The 17,494-nt window shown below is 37.6% G+C and overlaps 1 protein-coding gene across 2 annotated transcripts in view; it reads right to left on the bottom strand.

The window, feature by feature from the left end:
- Positions 1-228: 228 nt before the first annotated feature.
- LOC133642011 (receptor-type tyrosine-protein phosphatase eta) overlaps positions 229-17,494 on the bottom strand; it is a 63,631-nt gene continuing 46,365 nt past the window's right edge. Inside the window, exons 15-30 of one of the 2 annotated variants that reach the window (XM_062036212.1) lie at positions 14,768-15,037; positions 14,423-14,689; positions 12,969-13,241; positions 12,742-12,894; positions 12,433-12,637; positions 9,632-9,753; positions 9,467-9,554; positions 9,350-9,394; positions 9,092-9,182; positions 7,033-7,123; positions 5,911-5,987; positions 5,618-5,752; positions 4,590-4,706; positions 3,535-3,695; positions 3,279-3,414; positions 229-1,649 (exon numbers count right to left, since the gene is read on the bottom strand). In XM_062036212.1, coding sequence (XP_061892196.1) covers positions 1,506-1,649; positions 3,279-3,414; positions 3,535-3,695; positions 4,590-4,706; positions 5,618-5,752; positions 5,911-5,987; positions 7,033-7,123; positions 9,092-9,182; positions 9,350-9,394; positions 9,467-9,554; positions 9,632-9,753; positions 12,433-12,637; positions 12,742-12,894; positions 12,969-13,241; positions 14,423-14,689; positions 14,768-15,037 — 2,375 coding nt within the window. In that variant the 3' untranslated portion in view covers positions 229-1,505. The remainder of the gene's footprint in view (positions 1,650-3,278; positions 3,415-3,534; positions 3,696-4,589; positions 4,707-5,617; positions 5,753-5,910; positions 5,988-7,032; positions 7,124-9,091; positions 9,183-9,349; positions 9,395-9,466; positions 9,555-9,631; positions 9,754-12,432; positions 12,638-12,741; positions 12,895-12,968; positions 13,242-14,422; positions 14,690-14,767; positions 15,038-17,494) is intronic. The other variant, XM_062036213.1, reaches the window with a different exon arrangement.

The following is a 17,494-nucleotide window of genomic DNA, read 5'->3' as shown; positions in this document are numbered from 1 at the left end:
TTACTGCTTTACACACTCTTGGCATTCTCTCGATGAGCTTTAAGGGGTAGTCACCTGAAATGGTTTTCACTTCACAGGTGTGCTGGAAGCTCATCGAGAGAATACCAAGAGTGCGCAAAGCAGTAATCATGTATATATATATATATATATATATATATATATATATATATATATATATATATATATATATATATATATATATATATATATATATATATATATATGGCAAAGTTGTGTATGCATAATTTATTTTGTTTTTTATTTATTTATCTTGTGTTTGCAACTTGCTAGAACACAGCGCAAATGATTTTGCGCCCTCTACTGGCGAAGCTGTGCTAAAACACATTCAAAGAAAACAGCAAATACACATGAGACATAAACGAGTTCTACTGAATCCTATTTTGTTTCATTACCACATAAATAAAAAATGGGTGCCATACATATGGCAAACAAAGTTGTGTATGAATAAATAATTGTGTTTTTTATTTATTTATCTTATGTGTTTGCAACATGCTGGAAAACAGCATCAATGATGTTTCGCCCTCTAGCGGCGAAGCGTTGCTAAAACACATTGAAAGAAAACCGCAAATACACAGGAGACATAAACAAGCAAAAGTTCCACTGAATACTATTCTGTTTCATTACCACACAAATAAAAAATGGGTGCCATTTACAGGTTTGCATTGCACCAGTAAGCATCTTATTATTACACAGAGTACAAAAAATAAAACATAATAATTAAGACATTGTACACATGCTTGTGACTGTTTTCTGTATTTTCCTAAAAATGTAAGTGCTTCCAAACATCTTGAATTATTACAGCAAAATCACACTGGAATAATGTTTCAAAAGAATGTACCGGTCCCATGAAAAAAGATTTTGTTTAGCAAATAAAAACAATGGTAATCTCATATGTGAACAGGGATATTGGAAGATATACAGCAGGAAGTATCATTATTGTGCATAGAATTGTTAAATACATAAAAAAAATAGTATGACATTATACACAAATGATGAAAACAAATAATTGTACTTTTAAATGAATGCATCCAGTGCATTATTCACATTAGTGCATACCAATACAAACACATCTATTGCACAGCTCGAAGTAAATTTAGGAGCAAAGCCATTGAAAATAATTTATGGTTGTCACTTGGCTGCCATCTGCTGGTTCATTAAAGAGGTACAGGACCACCAGTTCAAATGATGACACTTTCCTTTTTAAACTTTTAAGTGTCAGTCATAATAATACCCATACAGTGTCCAATATACCTGAGAAATCATATACAGTATTAAGCCAGTAATAGTTACAGTGAACAGCTACATATTTCAAATATTTACTATTTGGTTAACAATCTAAAATGATTTAAGGTCTTTGGTATTTATTCTATCTCCAAATACAACTATGAAGAATGTGACGAATGGTGGGGTTTTTTTCTCCAGTATTTTCATATTTGAAGTAGAATACCTGAGTGCTGCTTCTGGCCTTTTTATGCATTGATGTATCATGTTTTATAAAAAACTTTTTTGGGTTCCACATTCTCATAGATGGAGAGCGCAGCTGTGTTTTGGTAGATTAGATCCACATTAGTTCCAGTTCTTGATCGAATTAGGTCCATTGCACACTGGTTTAAGAACACGTACTGATCCTGCACAGACATACAACACACACACGTTAGCCACACAACAAATACAAAACCCAAAACCAGTGAAGTTGGTATGTTGTGTAATTTGTAAATAACAACAGAATACAATGATTTGCAAATCCTTTTCAATTTATATTCAATTGAATAGACTGCAAAGATGAGATATTTAATGTTCAAACTGAGAAACTTAATTTTTTTTGGCAAATAATCATTAACTTAGAATTTAATGGCAGCAACACATTGCAAAAAAGTTGGCACAGGGGCATTTTTACCTCTGTGTTACATGGCCTTTCCTTTTAACAACACTCAGTAAACGTTTGGGAACTGAGGAGACCAATTTTTGAAGCTATTCAGGTGGAATTCTTTCCCATTCTTGCTTGATGTACAGCTTAAGTTGGTTAACAGTCCGGGGTCTACGTTGTGGTATTTTAGGCTTCATATTGCGCCACACATTTTCAATGGGAGACAGGTCTGGACTACAGGCAGGCCAGTCTAGTACCGGCACTTTTTTACTATGAAGCCACACTGTTGTAACACGTGGCTTGGCATTGTCTTGCTGAAATAAGCAGGGGCGTCCATAATAACGTTGCCTGGATGGCAACATATGTTGCTCCAAAACCTGTATGTACCTTTCAGCATTAATGGCGCCTTCACAGATGTATAAGTTACCCATGCCTTAGGCACTAATACACCCCCATACCATGAGATGCTGGCTTTTCAACTTTGCGCCTATAACAATCCGGATGGTTCTTTTCCTCTTTGTTCCGGAGGACACAACGTCCACAGTTTCCAAAAACAATTTGAAATGTGGACTCGTCAGTCCACAGAACACTTTGCATCAGTCCATCTTAGATGAGCTCGGGCCCAGCGAAGCCGGCGGCGTTTCTGGGTGTTGTTGATAAATGGCGTTCGCTTTGCATAGTAGAGTTTTAACTTACACTTACAGATGTAGCGACCAACTGTAGTTACTGACAGTGGTTTTCTGAAGTGTTCCTGAGCCCATGTGGTGATATCCTTTACACACTGATGTCGCTTTTTGATGCAGTACCGCCTGAGGGATTGAAGGTCCGTAATATCATCGCTTACGTGCAGTGATTTCTCCAGATTCTCTGAACCTTTTGATGATATTACGGACTGTAGATGGTGAAATCCCTAAATTCCTTGCAATAGCTCGTAGAGAAATGTTGTTCTTAAACTGTTGGACAATTTGCTCACGCATTTGTTCACAAAGTGGTGACCCTTGCCCCATCGTTGTTTGTGAATGACTGAGCATTTCATGGAAGCTGCTTTTATACCCAATCATGGCACCCACCTGTTCCCAATTAGCCTGTTCACCTGTGAGATGTTCCAAGTAAGTGTTTGATGAACATTCCTCAACTTTCTCAATCTTTTTTGCCACTTGTGCCAGCTTTTTTGAAACATGTTGCAGGCATCAAATTCCAAATGAGGTAATATTTGCAAAAATAAAGTTTTCCAGTTCGAACGTTAAATATCTTGTCTTTGCAGTCTATTTAATTGAATATAGGTTGAAAAGGATTTGCAAATCATTGTATTCTGTTTTTATTTCTGATTTACACAACATGCCAACTTCACTGGCTTTGTAGTTCTGCATAAGTGGAGCTGTGTTTGTACCTCCGTCTGCACCATGAGGGGGCGGTGCATGCGTAGATCATGGACATTGCCGTACACATCCACAACATTGTCGATTTCAATCTGGAAGATCAGACGATCGATGGCTATGAAGGTGCCTGTGCGGCCCACCCCAGCACTGAACAGAGAGAGACAAAGATACTGTAAATTCAACTTTTGGTAACCCCACTCAATCACAGAAGAAAAGTGGATGTAAGAATTGAGACACAGACAGACTTTTCTGTTGGTTCTGACAGACCTGCAGTGGACCACAGTGGGAGAGTTGGTGGAGTACTGGTCCATGTGCTCTCTGACCAGGTGTCTGAAGCTGATAAGGAGCTCAGTGGTTTCTGGTACTCCGTGATCAGGCCAAGCTGTGAAGTGAAACTGACGAACTGAACGAGTCTCTGCTGTTTTCACCTAAAGGACAGAAATACCCACTCAGGGACTACACAAGGACTTTGTTGACTTATAATTCCTCTGAGTCATAAGTGTCTAACATTCTGATTATTTATTTTGTGTTATAAAGTAAAAAAGTATTTCCTTTGTAATTTGTGTTTCTTTTGTTACAAGTTACTATAGTAACTTTTTGGAAATGACTTAAAATAGGACTGGAGCCTGCAGTGCCTCAGACTGGAAGTCTCTGCAGAGTGGTGAGGACGGCGGAAAAGATCATCAGGACTCCTCTTCCTCGTTTCCAGGAGATCGCAAAAAGTCGCTGCCTGACCAGGGCTCAGAAAATCTGTAGAGACTCCTCCCACCCCCACCAAGGACTGTTTTAACTACTGGACTCTAGAAAGAGGTTCCGCAGGCTCCGTAGCAGAACCTCCAAGTTCTGTAACAGCTTCTTCCCTCAGGCCATAAGACTCTTGAACGCATCAAAATAATTCCCTCAATTCCCACCAAAAACGGATTAACTCGCTGGAATATAAAGACATTATAACATACATCCATAAACGTTGATGCATATGCAAAAGTGTAATATATTTATCTGTACAGTAATTTATTTATTTATATCTGCACCTTATTACTCTTTTATCCTGCACTACAACAAGCTAATGCAACAACATTTTGTTCTTATCTGTACTGTAAAGTTCAAATTTGAATCACAATAAAAGGGAAGTCTAAATCAAAGTCTAAAATCAAGTTGTGGACTCAAACGTGTAAAGCAGATCACGTAGACAATAATCGTTTGATTAGTCACCAGATTGAAAAACTAATCACCGACTATTCATTAGTTGCAGCTCTAGCGCATTTGTTAAAACTTGGCTTTAGGGTTTTACAAAACTCCTTTAGTTGTGTGAAGGCTCTTACATTTTTTATGTCAAAGTCCCGAATGGTCCAGTCATCAAGTGGTATTTCAGAGGTTGTTGTAACTGAAATGTATTCAAAGTGTTTGCTTCCTGGATGCCAGTACTGCTCACATTTGATCTGGAGAGAGAAAACAATGTTGTAAAATACTTAATCAATCAACAACACATGAAGTTACTCAAGTTACATTATATTTCATATATATATATATATATATATATATATATATATATATATATATATATATATATATATATATATATATATATATATATATATATATATATGTATATATATATATATATATATATATATATATATATATATACTGTATATATAAGTCTGAAGTGTTTTAACTTGGTGAGTCGGCCTCAGGGTTTCGGCGGAGTCTCTGCCGCGGAGGTCAAGCACACCCGACTCATCGTGTAAATAAAAACTTATTATGGATACCCCCAAACATTGTTCCCTCTAATTTTCCATCTGATTCGCAGGTGTGTAATTTGTTGTGAGTTCATGCACTGAGTTGGTTTTGTTCTTTGAACAAGATGATGTTCATGCACGGTTCAATAACCTATATATATATATATATTTATATATATATATATATATATATATATATATATATATATATAGGTTATTAGCATAAGATTGGCAAAACAAGTTAAAACACTTGTTAAAACACCTATATATATATATATATATATATATAGGTTATTAGCGTAAGATTGGCAAAACAAGTTAAAACACTTCAGACTTTTGAATTCTTCTGGAGGCTACAATATATAATATTACTCAAGGTGTAGCGGCTATGATTGCGTCGTGGCGGTGAGCCATCGTCAGATACATTAAGGAGAAACCCTGGCGTGGACTAAATTGGCGGAGTTGTACTTAGCACTTTGGGTAAATTTATATCACATACAGATAATCCGCTGACGCCACCGGTGTGAAAAACGTCACAGGACAGAGCAATATCCAAACGGCTCGTATAGAGGAAGTAGGCCCTATAAAGGGGTCCTTGTATCCGTACTCACTCTTCCCTGTTCGTTACAGCGTGTCAGCATGACCAGGGTGTGCACATTCTTCTCCCAGATCATTCTCCAAAAATCTTTGACAGTGCTGGCCAAAGGCCCCTGAGCCGCGATAAACTCCTTCCTGGAGTTGTAACCCTGCCAAAGGAAACAACAGTCCAAGCACTAAACATCCACTCTGGTCAGACTTTCAACAGATTCTCAGGTAGTGTCCATATGAGTGAAATCAGAAGGACTTTCCGCAAAAAGTGTGGAATGATGAAGCCATGACTGAGGCGGAGAGAGTCAGTACGCACCGGCATGTAGTTAGCATTGATGTAGTCGTCATATGGACTGCCATGAATGATAGAGAGTTTCACACGAGAGGAATCATCTAGTGAGGAAATTATCAATGAGTTGTTTCATAACAGCAATACATGTCAAAAATGTTTTAGGATTCAGTATTGTAGCTGTGTTTACAAAAATAATGCTCAGTTTTGATGGAAACTCAATAAAAATACAAATATTGATATTATATTAATTTACTAACATATTGCCTTACATTCTTCTTTTCCATTGGCCCGTTTCACCTACAACGCAAAGTTAAGATGCAGGGTGGAGGACAGAGTAAAACAACTTGCACTGAGCCTAGTCTATAAAATCCGCTACACCTCCCTGATACCCCCACCCCCCCCCCCCACCCCCCGGATTGTAAATAATGTAAATCATTCAATGTGATTATCTTGTGTGATAACTGCATTATGATGATAGTATATATCTGATAGTATATATCTGTATCATGAATCAATTTAAGTGGACCCCGACTTAAACAAGTTGAAAAACTTATTCGGGTGTTACCATTTAGTGGTCAATTGTACGGAATATGTACCTCACTGTGCAACCTACTAATAAAAGTCTCAATCAATCAATCAATGTTTTGTTCAAATAGCTTAGCATATATTGATCTACTATTTAATTAGTTTCGGTATATTTAATGCAAAAAATGTATCAAAGTGGCCCCTGAATTCCTTACATATTTCTGTATGTGGCCCTACGTGAAAAAGATTATCAAATATTTTTTATGCTAAAAGTAGATGCTCTGCGCCCCTGTTAACTGGTGACCCTAAATGCACAGCAACTTGTGATACACTACCAATGCCATCATGTAGTTAATTGGTAATCCACCATAAGTACATTGATTACTGATCAAAACTGAGCAATATTTGTAAACACAGACATTTATTATCTTTGTGTTGGAGCTCAGTACATTTCACAGGTCTGCCTAATGTTATGGCTGGTGAGTGTACTTCTATTTATTGCAGTTTAAGTCCATGTATGCACAAGCAATGATGGTAGAACTGATTGTATTGGATGTATGGCAGAGTATAGAAAGAACAGTTGTTTTTGTTAGGAAGTAGCAGTTTATCTGGGTGACTCACAGGGAAGCACATTGTTGTAGCGATTCTTGGCCTTGTTCTCCTGTGTCTCAGCATTTGCTTTTGACTGGCACGTACCCACAAACCTTAGGTCCTTCAAAGTAAGCATAAACATACAATCTTATAATAGTGTTTCCAATACCTTCATTTATTTGTGTCGACCCAGCACATGTATTTATTTTTTAAATTTGGCGTTTTCACCCTCATGCATAAACATGTTATAATGGGAACTGTCGGTGTAGCTTGTCATTCCAACTATACATATTAGAAGACATTGTAAGTCTACTTCTTAACACACTTCATAAACACATACCACAGCTGACCTCATTGCGCAATATAACTCATCTTTAAGTGATGATCCCACAATTATTCTGAAACATTAATATATATTTATTTTTCCTATGTTTCTATTGTTAACATATTATTGGTGACATATTTAATTCCATATGCATTGACAATCAGATTTATTTTTCTAAAAAAACTTTGTGGATCAAAATTACACAGGAATATACAAACCTTAAATAAAATATATGTCTGTATATGTATGAAAATATAAACAAAACTAGTATAAACATTAGGACGAGGTAAAAATGTGAATGCAAAATTGCACTACCCTACCTGGTGTTTACATCTGAACTACTTTACAAATCCATAGCCGAACAATGAACCAGAAAAGTAAATCTAAATGTAGCTTTCCTTTGACTACGACTAATTTTCTAGTCCAGTTGGGTGGCGCGCACATGTCTTGGCATTAATATGTCTCTTATATCCTAATTGCTTCACTTAAAAGAGCCATTCAAAAGACTTGACTTGTTTGCGAATGTCACATCTCTTTAAAACAGTGGTTCTTAACCTGGGTTCGATCGAACCTCAGGGGTTCGGCGGATCCTTTGCCGCGGAGGTCAAGACACACCCGACTCATCGTGTAAATAAAAACTTATTATGGATACTCCCAAACATAGTTCCCTCTAATTTTCCATCTGATTCGCAGGTGTGTAATTTGTTGTGAGTTCATGCATTGTGTTGGTTTTGTTCTTTGAACAAGATGATGTTCATGCACGGTTCATTTTGAGGGCCAGTAAAAAAAATATATAACTTTGTCTTGAATTTGAGAAAAAAAAACATTTTATTTTTCACTAAAGAAGGTTTCGGTGAATGCGCGTATGAAACTGGTGGGGTTCGGTACCTCCGACAAGGTTAAGAACCACTGCTTTAAAATCATCGCACATTTACAGTACATGGAGCTAAGGAAACATCATTAATGTTTTTTTTTAAGTCGCACACACAAGTATCTTTTGCTGGACAAAATGAAACTGGTCGGGGAATATTTTCCACCTTAAAGCGGAGTGGAATGCATAGAGGGTCTCACTCTTTATTCACTTAGTTTCGTTTAAGAACAAAACACAATGAGTACACCCTGTGTTTTTATCTTTGCAAACAGTATATTATTTGGTTTCGATGGTGGAAAGAGGTGCCAGGATCGACCCGAAGCGAGAGTGGACAATTATGTGAGTATGTTCAAAATACACGGTTAGGTTAACATTTGGTTTCATCGGTCAACGCTCAAACAACTCCACCAGGGAGGGGCAGCAAGGAGGATAAAAGCATGTGAGCAATCGACAATCGAGAGAGAACACGCCAGACATTGTATGTCACGGTCTTCTCTCCAATGCTCGTACTGCTACTGTTTATACTTACTCCATTTGTAGAATAAATTGTTCATCTTCAATTCTGGTTATGCTTTATTCAGAACAGCCATTTGAACAAAAAAACCTGGGAGAACTTAGCCCTTCAAAAGGGGAGAGCTGAACAACACCTAAGTTTTGTTATTACATAAGGTTTAAAAAACACAAGATATTGCTGCATGTTTCTTATGACACAGCTCCGTTTTTTCCATCCATACACACTTGAGTTGTGCGTCATGAACTATTATGCAAATTCGACGATGACATCACTTACAACAGCATCCGCAAAACACTAGATTTGGTATGTATTTTATTGTCATTGTTTCCCGATATGAAACTGAAATGTGAATTTCAGCTCTAATTAAGGAATGCTTTACCTCAAACTCTTCAGCAAAGCCGCAGTTGGAGTCTGCTTTCTGCTTCCTGTAGTAAGCCTCGTAATCCTCTACGCTCACTGCTGCACTCCTGCTTATAAGGACAAGAGAATGAGTTACCTTGCAAATGAGCGTCTTCTTTTCCTAAACTTTGAAATACAAGGTTTATACTCACACTTTAGCTCTAAAAAAGAAGAAGAAAGCAATATTGACCTACACTTATATGCAAGACAAATATTTTTAAAATGTAAAAATTTTTACCTCATGGAATGAATCTGGATGTCTGATGTTTCTTTACTTGATAACCTACAGCATACAGACAATGAAATTAAACACATAAACTTGAGTCATCTTTAAAAATTCATGATGGTGACAAACCTTCTCCAGTATACAATGAAGCCAATTAGAACGATGAAGAGAACACAGAAAATTCCCAATGTTGCTCCGACAGCTATGCTGATGACGACTGTAACATTGAACAGAAAGGATTAGGGCAGAAAAAGCGATTGAATAAGAAGATTTCATATTGAACCTCCACGATACCTGGGTCCTGTGGGAGATTTATTTCAGAATAGAAATTAGTGATGGAAGCCTTTGACCCGGATGACCCTGCCTTCACTAGGTTGTCCTGGAGACTCAATCTAGTGAACAGTACAATGGCATACCTGCAAGATCATAGAGGCTGCTGTCATTTAGAGCATACACAAAATAACTTGCGTAATAATGCAACAAAATAATGACTGCACGTGTCAAGAGCTTGTTTTCTTTTGCAGTGTTTTCAGTCCCTCAGGATTTTGCTGGCTTTTTGGTGATTGTCTGAAATGCCTGATTTTGCGGCAGCTTCATCATAAAGTTGCGGCAAACGTTGCAAAGTTTAGAGGTTTATTTTTTGGAATAACATTGAATTAGTTTGATTTTATGAATTTATTATCAATGTTGTGAGTTTTCATTGTACTTTAACTTCAAAAACCACAAGATTTTCAACAAAAATTGGAAAACAACTACAGTATTAGACCTTTTTCCACCACAGAAACTTTTACGGGAACTTTAAAGTGGGTTATACTTGTGTAGCGCTTTTCTACCTTCAAAGTACTCAAAGCGCTTTGACACTATTTCCACATTCACCCATTCACACACTGATGACGGGAGCTGCCATGCAAGGCCATAACTATGACCCATGAGGAGCAAGGGTGAAGTGTCTTGCTCAAGGACACCACCGACGTGACTAGGATTGCAGAAGTTGGGGATCGAACCAAGAAGAACCCTCAAGTTGCTGGCACGGCTGCTCTACCAACCGAGCCACGCCGTCCCAATTACCGCTGGGAACACAAAAGATGTTCAAGGCAAACTTAGCTTAGCATAATAACAAAACTGTCGCGAGTAGCGAACAAGACTGCCAGGCCCCAAGGTGTGTCTAAGTCAGTGTTTACCCATCTTTACTGAGCCAAGGGACATATTTTACAATTGAAAAATATCACAGCTCAAAGAAAAGCAACAAGATGGAAAAAGAGCAAAGAGCCCAAAGAAGGTGAGAGAAGTTTTGCGATCATTTCAAACTGAAAAAGACAGACATTGTGATTATATGTTTGCACTGTCAAACAGAGCTTTCGTTACACAATCAATGGTGCCGCATTACCAGAAAGCACTTTTCATATTTAAGAAAAGTAAACAAGCAGAAACAAGCTAAAAGTATATTTTGGTAGCCAACGCCTATAGGTTTGTCTTGCATAACAAATGTTTTATTCAACCATATTAGTATCTACAGTTTGTATGTTTATATCATCTAGGCCACATTTGGCCACAAATCAAACATCACTCCTTAAAATAATACATTTTCAAATGTGTCTGTGTTATATATGTTGTTATTCAATTTACAGTATTATGCTGAATTAGTATTTTTATTTAATTTGGTTCTTTATGAGTTATATATAACATGGTTTTAGGCTAAACCTAGTTTTTAACATATATTATTTTTAAATATAAGTAATATCTAGCGATACCCATGAAGTAAAAGTGAAATTTCATTGCTATGTGCATTAATAAGAAAGGTAATTTGAAAAATATTTGTTTATTTAAATTATTTTCCCTAAAAGACACATTGAGTTTAGAAAGTGTCTTTTATTTGACTAATTGAACAAATGAATCGGTACCTAACTGGATTACTAAAATAGTGGATAGCTGCAGCCCTGGATGAATATCAAACAATCTCCTTTGCTCACAGGAGCGTTCGTAATCTGGCAGGTGCTTTCCGCTGCTGTCTTTACGCAGAGAGGCACAGCTACGGTGCTCCATCCATCCATCCATTTTCTACCGCTTATTCCCTTCGAGGTCGCGGGGGGCGCTGGAGCCTATCTCAGCTACAATCGGGCGGAAGGCGGGGTACACCCTGGACAAGTCGCCACCTCATCGCAGGGCCAACACAGATAGACAGACAACATTCACACACTAGGGCCAATTTAGTGTTGCCAATCAACCTATCCCCAGGTGCATGTCTTTGGAGGTGGGAGAAAGCCGGAGTACCCGGAGGGAATCCACGCAGTCACGGGGAGGACATGCAAACTCCACACAGAAAGATCCCGAGCCCGGGATCGAACTCACGACTACTCAGGACCTTCGTATTGTGAGGCAGACGCACTAACCCCTCTCCCACCGTGCTGCCCCTACGGTGCTCAGGAAGTGCAAATCAATATCACAAAGTGGCTGAGAGACTTGTAAAACTATTGGAAAATAAGAATGACTTTTACAAACATAATAACAGAGCTTCCTAGGGAAGGTTGGGCACATGGACTTTGTATACAAATAAAGGTAAAACCACATTGTTTTCAGTTTTATAAAAATAATGAAATAAAATATATCAAAAAATATTTGAGAAAAAAACATTTTCACCTTAAGTAAATTATTCTCTTATTTAATAATTCTTATTTAATTGTATTTAATGTTAATGAGCAACTTTGTATATAAATGGATTAGATCACAATAAAATAAAGAAAAAAAAATGGCAGTGCCCCTCCAGTTACTGCATTATTTGTAGTAAATATTCATTTTTGGCCAAATTTCGGCACAAATTATGATCTCTTACGGTACATTAAGTGCCACGGCACAGTGGTTGCGAGACACTGGTCTAAGGCAGTGATTAACCTGCACTGTGACATGTGTGTGCAAATGTCCACATGCCACATGTTTAGGTTAACCAATAAGTGCAGGTAATACTAATTACAGGTCCCTAGTGCCACAAACTGTTTGAGGAGAAGGAGGTGTGGGGGTGCTGAAAGTAGATGACACACCCGATAATGAATTGATACGCAGCATCTATTAGAATAGTACTAAGGGAGGGATTTTCTTACTGGTATCTTCCATTGCCATGAAGTGCACCATTGGTGTAGCCCTCCCATTCTGAACCATCTCCTATGTCTACAACAACATTGGTCTCTTGACTGCGTGACTGAACATTTCTCTCTTTTACTGTTGCAAGGTATGTTGAGGTATCTTTGTCTTCCCATTGTTGATATGTTTTCTCCAAGTACTGGGTCATATTAGATGTGTCAGCAGCTGAAATTACAGGGATAGGAAAGTAACAACACAAGTCGTTGTAGCTCATTAAGTGATAATGATATGCGCCTAAAATCTGACAATAAGAAGAAGATTTAACCAACCGTTTCCTATCTTGTCCGTTATTAGCACACCAAAATGAGTAATTGGTCCATGGGTGTCAAGCAGGAGGCTGGGGTTGATCTGAATGGTGAACCTGTTGTATACTTTGTCGGTCACATTCACTAGTGACTCGTAGTTTACTGGAATTGGTGGGTCTATCAAAACATGAGGAACTATATTATTTAGTTTTCCTTACATTTTGTTTTGAAAACTGATGCAGTCACTATACCTGTGATGCCAGTCTTGCAGTGGAGAAACACTGGAGTGGCCGGTTGTCCACAGCTCAGTGTCTCCATCATGAGCTGGTATGTTGTGTAGTGGCTGAGGTTGGAGATGGTCTGGCTACAGCTTTCATTACAGGTTCTGAAGTCAACTGTGTCGCTATTATTTACAGTGATGCGAAATCCATGAAACTGGCCCCTCGGCTTAGTCCAGGACAAGACAATTTCTGCATCTGTTTTATCTGGACCTTCACATGTTACATTTCTCAATGGACTTGCATCTAGAGCAGAAAGATAAACATACCATTGGTTAAGTACTAACAGTCAAGGTTATATAGAATTTAAAACCATGGAGTACAAAGGCAGACAGCAGCCATAAATCCAGCAGAGGGCACTGTCTTACAAGTCAGTTCACTCAATATTTTCTAGCACCATATGCTTTGACAATATGTGGTACCTCAAGTTTGTATGATTTGTTTTTTTCAGTTCAGTTCAGTTCAGTTTCAGTTTATTTCGAACATGCATACGATACAATGTAATGCATCACACAATTCCAGTTGTTTCATTACAGCACGTCCAAAAAGGAGTAGGAAGAAGCAGAGCTTATTTAATCCTAGCCCTTTTCATACCATAGCCATTTTATCCAATTTCCTTGTTCTCTTTAACAGAACAGTGAGCAAATAGATAATAAATAAATAAATAATAAACCATAGTAAGCATATAAATATTAAATACATAAATAATCTTTGGGTTCAAGATGTTCATCATAATTCTTGTTCTGTGTACTTTGTGAACACCTGTAGTTTGAACCGTCTCTTAAACTGAATCATATTGGTGCCTTGTTTGATTTCTTTAGTTAATCTGTTCCATAATTTAATTCCACATACTGATATACTAAAAGTTGTAAATGTTGTACCAGCATACAAATGTTTTAAATTAGATTTTCCTCTAGGGTTATATTTCTCCTCTTTTGTTGAGAAGAATTGTTGTACATTCTCGGGTAGCAGGTTATAGTTTGCTTTGTACATAATTTTAGCTGTTTGCAAATGCACTAAATCGTTGAATTTCAATAATTGTGATTTAATACATAAAGGGTTTGTATGTTCTACAAATGTATGTTTTAGTTTCACCAAAAATATGTCAGGGTTTTTATACACTCTGTTTTATTACAATTTAACACGTTAGTGACTCAGTCACTGCTTTATTTATTGAATACGACTACAAAATAAGCTACCATTAAGCCAAATAAAGTAAAGTATCATTCAGTAACAATCAAAGTCAACAAGAGCCTTACTAGCCTTTCCAGAGTGTCACTGACTATACCCACCACACGATAATTACGATATTTGGAGCGAAAGAATCAAGGGTAATACGGTGCTTACTGGCTGTCCAGAGTAGTTTGTTGAGAGTAAGCTGTCTCGTGCATGGAAGAGGTCCCACTGTATATGCATTGTAACTGTACCTGTGCAACTGGAAATCGATCTGGCGGCACCCTGAGTTCCATCCGAAGTCTCTGAGACAACTGTAAAGTTATAGCTGCTGCCAGGCTCCAGCTTTTCGATGGTATGCACCGTTTGGCCAGTTAAAACATTGCCACTGATAGGCTGATCTGAGCTTTTCCATGTCAAATAATAAAGATAGTCTTCCTTGTAATCATCAGGTTGAGTCCACTTGACGGTGATGTTTTCTTCCTCCTCGGATGTGTTGAGATACTTCACACTTAGAGGTTCTGTTGGCATTTGAGAGTTGGGGTTAAAGAGAGTGAAGTAACCCAGACACGTGCATTAATTAAAAACAATCTGCTTACTTGTGGTTACCAAATAGGCATGGACCTTTTCACTCCTAAAACCCAAGACACCCACTGTTGCTATGGAAATGTTGTAGGGTGTCCCAGAAAGCAGAGGCTCAAAAGTATGACTGGTGTTAGTCGTATTCATGTATTCATATTCCTCAGAAGGCGTGCTTGTCAGCTGGTAGTAGAACGATCCTTCAGTCATCAGGGCCGCTTCTGACCACCTTACTTCGATTGAGTGTGTTGTCTTTCTGAGGATCTCAATAGGCCCGGGTGGGTTTGGAACTTTGGGTTGATTGGGAATGCAGTGTGTCAGTTTAAAAAAGCAGAGTAACATATTTTCAAAATTGAGGAAGGCAAAGGTCACATCATTTATGGACATTGACTCAAGATAAAATATTACTACATGAGATTTGCTATTGTCTGGAATTAAAATGTTAAAAGTTCGCCTTTTCTTGATGCTTGGTTGACCAAGTGATGAAGTAAGAAAACTGAGGTGAGGTTGAATTTAAATTTTCAGAAGTTCCTGGAGGACCCTTTTTATTGCATCATGTCTTTGAATATGTATTAAGTATGTATTAAAAATGTATTGCAGTCCTCTCTCATCACATCGCACTTTCAATATTGCGGCTTTACTACATCGCAGATTTAAATATTTGGCCTAAATTAAGTGTTAAATTAAGTCAGTGCAGTATTTGTCTTATTTTATATTGTTATGTTGTGATGATCGATAAAGATATTCACCAAGCCGTTTTCGGGTTAACACTGCTAAGAACAACGCGGTAACTAATCTTGGCGCTACTGTACCTTCACCACGACAATCAAGGTGACCAACTTTTGGAAGAACAACTTTTTGATGCACTTCAGAGCACTTGCCTATTTTGAGCTATTGGCGTGCTCGATGTGGAAGTACAATCTTTAGCCATGTAAACACTAGGACAAAGTTGCCGTAAAGATTGGTAATTAATCTCCGATCAGCTAAAAAAGGCAAATTTCAGCCATAATTAGGATCGGCACGCCTCTAAATACAGTTATAATAAAATATTGGACACAAATCTTGTGTCTTAGGAGATATTTTTAGACAATATTACATTTTGCATGTTAGTTTATCGCTGTAAATTGGTTCAGGGCCTGACCAAAGTAGGAATTAGGGGTGGGCGATATGGCAAAAAAATTATTATGATTAATTTTTTTGTATCTTACGATCTCGATGAATATCACAAAAAGTTGGATTGTCCCGTGCAGGATTATAGCGAGTACTGTTGAATCCCTACTTTTTACTACTGCAGGATCTTGTAACAGACATTTCCACCATGTTTGCTCAAGGTCATATATGCTAACAGCTGACAACTGTCATTTTGTTCATATCTATATTTGAGGTACGCTACGATCCGTACCTCGGTTTTAAGGCCACAGTTTAACTTATTTTTCAGTACATTTTGTGTGAGTGAAGACAAGTTTTTTTCCTCTCAAAGTTGTTTTGTTATTTTGCTAGTCATCACAAACTTAATTCTGCACTAAACAAGGTGTCATTGGTGTATTGAATAATATAAAACTTTTATTTCAAGTTAACATTTACCAAACAACACTTTCAATTGGTAAATTATCATTTGTATTCTTGTATTACTTGTATACATCAGTGCTTCTCACCAGTGCTTTGGCAAACAAAAAGTGGTAACCCACATTGTGTAGTTTTTACAACTCAAATACTGTAGCATACAATGAATACAATTATAATAAAGTGCAGTTTGAATTTGAAGTACTGTAAATTCATGTATACCAACACATAAAACAAGCTTAATGATTATTTCAGGAAGAAAATGTTTTTTAACCACAAACTCAAAAATGATTTGAACAAAAGGTGTCTGCAGTGTTTTTCAGGGGGGGGTGGATTTATTTTTTTATTAATAAAGCAAGTGTTTTTCGGGAGGGAGCGTTGTGATTTATTGTGTTTTTATTTTTAGTTTCATTTATATTTGCTGTAAATGTGTCTTGTCGGCGGTTGTGTAGTTGATTGATAGAGTAATGGTATAGGGTATTGTTGTTGTTTGTGGTGGTGTAGAAATGGGGTGGTGGGGAATTGGGTAGGGATAGGCGGGGACTCGGGCAGCGGACGGTACCGGGCCGCGGCCGGTGGTTGGGGACCACTGCTCTAGACCAGGGGTCCCTAAACTAGTTGACCCGGCGGGCCGCATTGGGTTAAAAAACTTGGGGCCGGGGGGTCAAGCTGTATATATATATACATTCCGAGCGCGATTATGTCACGTTTTCGATAGGAAAATGCATTTTTAGACAATATGATTTGCCTGAGCGGCTTGGAGACACCGAGAGTAACGAGCAGTAAAAAATGGATTAGAAAAGAAAGATTTAAAAAAAACAAAAAAAAAAACATTTTTTACTTGTGTCCAGTGTCCAAAATCCGGCCCGCAGGCCGCAGTTTGGGAACCCCTGCTCTAGCCAGTCACCTATAGTATACACTCTTTCAATCCAATATAGTAGACATAATAATAATATTGTGGAAAAGAAGACATATACCATATTGACTTTAGGAGCTCCGGTCTCATTTAGTGGCCAATACCACCAGAGCATTAATATTTTTTAAATTTATTTTTATGCTTGTTTAGGCCTAAAATTTATTTAAAAAGTTGGGGAGAAAAAAATCTTCCATAGTGAAACCACAAACTTGAAGCGTGAGTTGGCAAGGGACGAATGTATACCAATATGTGTTACTGAATAAATTAC

The sequence above is a fragment of the Entelurus aequoreus genome, linkage group LG24 (genome assembly GCF_033978785.1).
Source record: "Entelurus aequoreus isolate RoL-2023_Sb linkage group LG24, RoL_Eaeq_v1.1, whole genome shotgun sequence".
In the NCBI taxonomy this organism is placed as follows: domain Eukaryota; kingdom Metazoa; phylum Chordata; class Actinopteri; order Syngnathiformes; family Syngnathidae; genus Entelurus; species Entelurus aequoreus.
Note: the sequence above shows the minus strand (reverse complement) of the source record. Positions and strands in the feature narration are given on the sequence as shown.